This window comes from Charadrius vociferus, unplaced genomic scaffold (genome assembly GCF_000708025.1).
Source record: "Charadrius vociferus isolate BGI_N301 unplaced genomic scaffold, ASM70802v2 scaffold225, whole genome shotgun sequence".
Classification (NCBI taxonomy): domain Eukaryota; kingdom Metazoa; phylum Chordata; class Aves; order Charadriiformes; family Charadriidae; genus Charadrius; species Charadrius vociferus.
The window spans coordinates 679,471-687,819 of record NW_009648638.1 but is presented as its reverse complement, the minus strand read 5'-3'; the positions used below and the strand labels follow the sequence as shown (position 1 = coordinate 687,819).

At 44.7% G+C, this 8,349-nt stretch overlaps 1 protein-coding gene across 1 annotated transcript in view; it reads right to left on the bottom strand.

Moving 5' to 3' along the window:
- The window catches only part of SAMHD1 (SAM domain and HD domain 1), a 30,658-nt gene that overhangs the window by 21,160 nt on the left and 1,149 nt on the right, over nt 1–8,349 (bottom strand). The window contains exons 2-3 of the mRNA XM_009886339.1: nt 3,013–3,085; nt 1,712–1,872 (exon numbers count right to left, since the gene is read on the bottom strand). Coding sequence (XP_009884641.1) covers nt 1,712–1,872; nt 3,013–3,085 — 234 coding nt within the window. The remainder of the gene's footprint in view (nt 1–1,711; nt 1,873–3,012; nt 3,086–8,349) is intronic.

Here is an 8,349-nt window from a genome sequence, read left to right as displayed (position 1 = left end):
GGGGGAAGGGGGAAAGGGGGGGGGAAGGGGGGAAAGTGAATATAGTAGTGTTTTAGGCTGAACAGAAAAAGAGCAGTTCAACTATTCTATTTTACTCCATTAAGTCATAGCCCTTGTCTGAGAGGTAGCACACAACAAATACTCAAACCCTAACCTGCAAGAGAATCACAGAAACAAACCATTTCCTGTAGTAGAGTTTTAGTCATCAGTAACACATTTGGAAGCAAAAAACGATGAGATACCAAGCCCAAAACAGGAAGACGATAGCAACTTGCAGTGTTTCATATAGCACAACCATGGAGTAACTGTGTAAGCAAACAACAGTGCATCACTGAGAGCGTGCACCTTGCAGCACCACAGCTTACACATCATCCTTTGACTTCCAGTCAGTGCAACTGCAAAGGTCCACAACAGTCACCAAAGCATTTTGTTCTTTCAAATTGTTATTTTAATAATAGCTTCTTACAATTATTTCTCTGCGTTTCATTCATTTTAGATTTGATATTTAATTTCACTGAACAGGACCCTCTGTTCTCATAATACAAAAACAGTAGGAACATACAGCACATGCTCCTATAAACTTTTTACAAGCTCTACACTAGCTTCCTTTTCTACTTGCCTCAATAGTCCCCCTTGCAGAACATCTTAAAGGAAGACGAGGTTTTATATGACAAGGTAGTATCTTTTATTAAACCAAATTTTACTGTTTGGTGTTTTGTTTTTTTTTACTAGACCAATAAGCACACAAAGCTCACTTTTACTTTAACCTTCTAGAAATCTGCAAAATCATATACAAGTTGAGAATAACTGTCCTAAGTTTAACTACAGAGATTAATTGAACTGTTTAAAAGAAAATGTTGTTGATACCACCGGAATGTTGAGACTCGTGCTGTGAAAGCTTTGTTTACATCCATCACATTTTTGCCTTTTCAGGTTTACCAGAAGCAATCAATTCCAGATTGCCTCACTAATTTGACCCTTTTGCAATAGCCATTTGCATCTTGTTAGTGTCACAGAGCAGGGGCAGAAACCAGACTGACTTCACAATATTTCAGCACCAACAAAGGCACCTTTAGGCTGGACAGCTCACCTGAATAAAAACCATTGACTAGTTTAATTTCTCTGCAACTTGGGATACACCTTTAAAACAACCTTAAATTTGTCATTAATCAGCTTCTCTATGGAGTGTGAACGACCTAGCAACAACCTGGGAATCCTCATATCCATCAGCTGTTACTGTTTAACTTATATTACAGCTAACAGCCTGACAATCTGCCATCGATTGCATAAAGAATAACTGCAAATGCAAACACTACAGGTGAAATGGGTTTTAACCATGACACAACTGTCTGGCAAGTCATTTATAGCAGCCCCAGCACCCTTCCCAGGTTTATGCTTTAAAACTCAAATTTTGACCAGAGAGAACATAAAGCATTCACAGTTTTTAATTAACGTGATTCTTAGAAGAGAAGGGGTGGGTGAGGAAATCTAACATTGACCCATCCTGCAGGTTTATTTATCTGTCTTTATCAAACAAAGTTCAAGGAAACAGCCCATAATCATGCAGGATATCTAGGAACATTTGAGACCAAAAAAATGCTACCATAGCAGTTTTCACCCAAGCTCAAAGAGAGCAATGCCCCTTGGACGGCGTTCCACGTTAATGGAATGAAATTCAGGGAAATCAAAATGCAAGACATCATCACCTTACCCTATAGAGTGTTCAAAGCGGTTGTGAGAGGCTCCGGGAAAAACAAAATAAGTGCCACCCAGCTGCTTAATGTATCGGAGGCGCTGAAACTGAGGCGTGTCAATGATACGAACAAGAAGGGGATGTATTTCAATGTGCCCATGAATTGGATCATTAAAAACCTATAAAAGCCAAACAATAGAGTAATTAACTTTTAAACATTTCTTTTGAACAGAAACAGGCACCAAGGTAGGTAAATGATATCTAGAATGGTCAGGTATTTGGTGAGAGAAGGTGATTTTTTGGTTTTGTTCTGTAAAACAGCCATACCCTGCCTACCCTATATCAAGATTTATCTTGGCGAACTACTTAAGCTACTTTCAGAGGGCAAGGGAATTAAAGTCAAAATATCTAAAAACGTTATCTGCACCAGCATAATTCCAAAACTTAACACTTGAGAAAATTGCTGTCTCTATCAATCTGCTATTCCGATTAAAGCAGGATACTGCAATACATGTCTGAGCTATCCAATAAGACGTGTTTGGTTTGACATTGTTCATGTTTTTAAAAATCACGTGAAACTTTGCATAGTGGAAATTACAATTCATACCTTTTTCATAAAACAAAATGCAAAACCCAAGACAACCGAAATATGAAAGAAGTACTCTCTGATCATCCCTAAGCACATGTATTTAGAGACATCTGACTAACTACAGTGACTTAATGGAGAAGATAAACACACACATTTAATCCTTGCCTCAAAACAGCAGATAAAACCATTTCATCACACACATATCTTGGTAAAATACTGAGGCAAATAAGGTTTTCCTGTGTTCTCTCTACTCTCAGGCACTGAGCTGACAGGGCTCCAGCAGACTACTAAGGAATGCCTGCAGCCATGGCCCGAGTTAAACCAACATACACCACTGTGAAAAACTGTTGGATGTGGCAAACAGTGGAAGTGAGGAGGAGTCTGTTAACCCAGGCCTGGGGCTAAACTAATAAAAAAACCAAAACAATAAAAAAACAGAGGAGGCTCTAGACAAAGAAAGACTTGAAATGGGAGCTGCTTAACACATTTCAAACAGCTCATGTGCTCAATCTCTAACAACCGCCAGGTGCCCACATCAAGCTCTTAGCTGATGATTTTAACAATTTTTCTGGTTAACGTGGTTTTTCAAAGACCACCTGCTATCAAGAAGAGCTCTGCAAAGAAAAGGCACCATCGCAGCACCAGCTGGCACCACCAAGCCAAAAGGAGGGGAGGCAGAGAGACAGCGGGGCCCTGGAAGCAGTGTCCTCCCCATGTGCGCTGGGGCTACCTTCATTACATCCACGTGCTGCTGTCTCAGTTTGTTCAGGCACTCCAGCACTTTCAGTCTCTCGGCTGGGAGGCTAGAAAGGGAAAAAAAAAGACATTGAGAGCAATTTGCAATGCATTTCCCTTTATGATTTTCCGTACATATGGAATTAACTTACAGAAGTTCATATTACTCTGATATTCATTGACTCTTTTACAGAAATGTGTATTTCTGCAGCTTTTTCAGAAACGAATAGGTACAGAAGTTGTCTGTAAAGCAGTGTAAGTGCTTCTCCCACTCATACAGAATCGAGAAACACCAGGAAATAAATACACAGGCAGGACAAGTCTGGAGGGAGAGATAATGCACTCTATTACAGCCGCCTTTATTAACTGTCTGCAAGCCTTGTCCTTGAGCAAAATGGTTTCAGCCTCAGTATGACAGCAAACGCTTTATCACAAGAAAGTACGATTTGCTACCTTTTATGCTCTTCAGCAGTTAACCATCCTGACATCAGTTTTACATCAGTCTTTCAATTTAAACTTTAACAGAAAGTTTAAATACCTTCCTGGAGGTATTCAAGGGTTGTGTATATACTGCTTAGGGACATGGCTTAGTGGTGGGCTTGTCAGTGTTAAGGATTGGACTAGATGATATTACAGGTCTTTTGCAATCTAGGAGATTCTGTAATACTATAGAATGTCAACTCTCAGCAAAAAATACACATATGATGTCTGAGCTGCTGGTGACCCCTTTTTGTCTTAACTACTTCTTATCCCTGTCCCTAACAGGGAGCTCCTGAGCTGCAGCCTCTGCTGCTCACAGACTGTCACCAGTCTCTGGCTGCCCCCACTCTCAAGCAAGGTGAAAAGCATCAGAGGTGATGCTCAGACCAGCATGTTACTTCACACCCCAAGCAGCTCAGTCTGTAGCAAGTCACAAACCCCCAGATACTTACAAGGAAGCTCCTGAAAGAACCCACTGTTTACAGGGCAACAGAAAGCAGCTAACACTGAGGACAAGAGGAGCACCACCTGATTCTGCCCATCCTTCTTGCTCTCTGCTAAGAGAAGATGAACTTTGGCATTGTGGAAGAGCTTAGGAACTCTTCTGCAGCCAGCAAACCATGTACACACCTAACCTTACACTGCCAGGAAAAGCAACTGCAACTGCTCTTCAAGGTCTGTCCTGAAAATGGGACCAAGAATATTCAACTGCTGCTTTTAAGAAATGTGTAACCTTTCTGATCACCATATTGCTAGCTCAGGCAGGACTTGCGCTTACGCTGGTAACCAAGCACCTCCACCACCATCCTCAAAAACAGTAAATTCACAAGCAATCTGCTTCCAGCCATCGACATTCATTTTACTTCTGTGGAGAAGTTCTCTCTCAAGACACTTACCTAACATGCAGAACCACACCCAGACTAGAGCATTTTCGCTCTAGCAGACTTGAAAAATTAAAATCTAAATTTGATGTACATAAACGACCCATGTTCTTAATTGAATCTGAGGTCTTCAGTGGATATCACTTCAAAGCATGCTAATAATGGACGTCAAACATCACAAGCGTGTTTTTGAACAAGCTGTAATGCTGCAAGAGGCACAGTAGCACCACCACACAGTAGTGTAGACAGTAGTAACAGTTGCCCCAAAAGACACCCTGTGTCATGCAAAGTACACGAGGTTGGACTTCATGACGTCTTTGAGAAGGTGAGACAGTACAAAGCAGCACCCAGCATTAAGCAAGAGCGAGCACTGCTGAGGGCACAGACTGTGGGTTTGAAGCACTTGATTGTACTTTTAAATGCCACAAACATTCAGGAGTGGGGAGAAAATTAACTGGAAAATATTAGGTGTGTAAGGAGGAAGTTGTGTGGGCGACCACCATCTTGAGAAGTTACCAATGACTGCAACTACAGGAACAGCAGAGAAAGGATACCTCTGTACTACCAACAGTACAGGTTATTATAAAGCTGCCTGTGCAAACATTGTCCACAAAGAGCACAGCCTAGTGTGCTTCTTTGCTCCAGAAACTCACCTCCAGCAGGGCTGAATTAAACAGTGCTAACACAGCCCTCTGCATGGTATCATACACCTGCTGGAGTCACCCCTGGGACAGACCAGCGCTGCACATGGGTAAGAAAGCAAAAAAAAAAAGGAATACGCCCAGCCAGGGAGGCTGGGAAGTCCCCACCTGACATGCCACGTCAGTGGCCTGTGCGTCTTGTTGTCTTGCACCGCCTCCAGGAACACTACCCCCTGTTTTGGATTTGGCTTCCAGATGACAAAACACGTACAGTCCTGGTGTGACTGATCACCTGCATGTTGCACCAGAGAGAGCTCTCTACCCTTCTTCAGACAGAAAACAACGGGGCGGGGGGGGGGTTCACCTGGTGTCTACATGGTAAGATTGCCTCAACCGAGAGATTACACACAAATCACGTTAGTGCTGTGGTTTTCCAGGACTCTGCAGGCATAGTTCCTCCAGCAGCCAAAGCAGCAATACTGCTGGCTGTCTTCAAAAGGGTGAGAACTGACACTTCCCCGTCCACTCCCCTCCACACCTCTCTGCTCTGCCCACACCCTCCCTCATGACACGGGTGACAAGGATGAGAAAACCCCTTTCCTGCACCCATTGGGAACTTAACTACTTGAGAGAGGTCAGACAGCCCTACTCATCATCCACACTTAACACACAGCATGCCACACACCACATCTACTTCCAGGAACATGAGAACACACAGGAAACCCATAGCACTGCCTCCAGGCCCCTGTTGTCCTGAGCTCTCCGTGCTGAATGTCCAGGAACAGCAGGAAACTAAATATATACATTCATTACCAGCCTGTCGCACAGAAATGATGAAAGTTACCATAGGACACAGTGTGCAGTGGAAAGATGCATGCAAAGGGATCATTCTTTAGTGCAAAGTTGAAATGTCTGAAGAAAGCAGAAGGCTCTAGCAATTTCTCATCCAACACACAACATTTTCAGCTTAACAAAAATAAGACATCAGATCTCACCAAAGGAAAAACTGTATAAAAGAAAAACCACAAGCATGTCAGCACATACCCCCAGCTCCATACCAACTCTCCATACCAACTGAGACCTCTTCACACTGGTTCACCTGTACCACATGCTTAAAGGGGCTTCCTCGCTACCCCGTCCTGCCTGCAAACATTCAGCACTAACAGAGCCTGAGGAGCCTCAGAGCAGACTGCAGATGTCCACTGTGTCCAAGCGCCCATATGGGCACTTGATGCTCAGTCAGCCAGCAAGGTACTAAAAGCAACCAGCCTCCTGGTAGTCTCCAAACAGAAAACTATACATCTGCTTGTTATTTCAATTAGACAGTTACCTTATACTTCAGAAACAAATAAAGCCTTTAGCTGCCTTCCTCATGACACCACACCATTTCTATCTGTACGCTTCAAACAGCTGCAGTTAAAACCCTCCTTCCAAAAAAAAAACAAAAACAAAACCCACAAAACAAAAACCAAACCTTAATGACTCCTAGCAACATCTTACCTCCTCCAAAGTGCAACTCTTCTATCTTGTCGTCTTGACTCACACCAGCACTTTCTCTACTGATGGCCACACCCAGACACCTCCTCTTTCAACTCACCCTTCACAAGCTGCGAGTGCAGCCAGGATGTGTCAATATAGTAGAGAACAGAATCACAGAATGGTCTGGGTTGGAAGGGATCTTAAAGATCATCTACTTCCCACGCAGCTGCCCTGGGCAGGGACACCTCCCACCAGCCCAGGTTGCTCCAAGCCCTGTCCAACCTGGCCTTGAACACCTCCAGGGATGGGGCAGCCACAGCTTCTCTGGGTGACCTGGGCCAGTGCCACACCACCCTCACAGTACAGAATTTCTTCCTAATATCTAGTCTCAATCTCTTCTCTTGCAGTTTAAAACAATTCCCCCTCGTCCTACGAGACCCTTCATCTTCAGCATGGCATTAGCTCTGACCAGCTTTCAGCCAAGAAGCCAGCCTGCACACCAAAGTACTCAAAACTCCGCACAGACAAGACAAGCACAGCTCTGCACTCTGTGCGCCTGCCAGATAACCACGCTCCAAACTGCCTTAGGGCCACTAACCACAACATTGGCAAATAACTCGAGTGGAACAGATGGGTTTTGAAAGAAATTTGGAGGAAACACTGTAAACAAGGTTAGCAAAGGAGTAAAGACAAGACATTCAAAGATTAAAAAGCACCAGGAAGCATATGGTGAACAACAAGGCTCACATCCCAGGAGAGGTGAGCAAAACTGATCCCAGAGGGGCAGAGAAGGGGCAGCGGGGGCCCTTCAGGTACACAGGACAGCAGGAGACATTTATACTCTCTTGTTTCAGAAAAGCAAGAAAGTATATTCACCACCAGAAAAATCACAAGGTTTTTGGGACCAGTCATTTCCCTCACTGCCAGGAACAATCCTTTACATGCCTTAAGACAGCATCCAGTTTTCCTGTACTCGTGGCAGGTGACCACTACGAGGCTGGGAGTAAGACTTTGCCAGACTGCTGCTTCCCACCACCAACTGCCGGGGCAGCTCACGGTGGCCACTGAACTCTGCCGCTTGCCCACAGGGCCTTATTCTGTCAGGACAGACAACAAAATCTCTTTTCCCCGTAACAGTCCAGCCTATCATAGCAGGTGTAACAAAGTGCAAAGTCCCAGCAACAGTTGCAAGATTAAAATACCAATGCCTGGGATTTGTCTCAGGGAGATGGGTGAAACTCAACGTCCACAAAGCAGCGCCTAATTGCTATTGTAAAAATTGCCGGTACTGTTGTTACTAGAGTCAGAGCATCATTAAATTCAGGCTGAGAAGAAAGTTCTCAGCAAACCCCCCCGAGTTTACACTGGTGCTCCTATTAACACTTAAAAGGTTACTGTGCTACCGGTGGTATTTTCATTAAAGCTTTTTAAATGTGGTGGGGTTTTTTGTTTTGTTGGTGGTTTTTTTTTTTTGCTTCTCATGGTTACTGGGCAACCAGCTTCTACGATCTGGCTGGCGCCTGGCTGCTGGCTGTGCTGGGATCAGCCAGGGAACAGGTAAACTGCTCTAGAGGATCCGAGATCAGCCGCACAGAGCCCGTTCCATCGCGTACGCCCACTCCGACTGTCCTTACATCCAAGCTCTTGGGCATTTGGGGTGGAAGCGGGACGAAGCCACCCAGCTGGGTCCAGGAACGCCTTTCTCCCCGTGTTGGCCGTTGTGGACAGGGCCTTGCCGGGCAGGGGCCGGCCCACAGCAGCCCCCGCCACTGCCGCAGGGACCCCGCCGCAGGGAATCCCCTCACCAAACACCTGTTCTAAAGGAAAAACCGTTGCCGAGGGCGGCGGGGA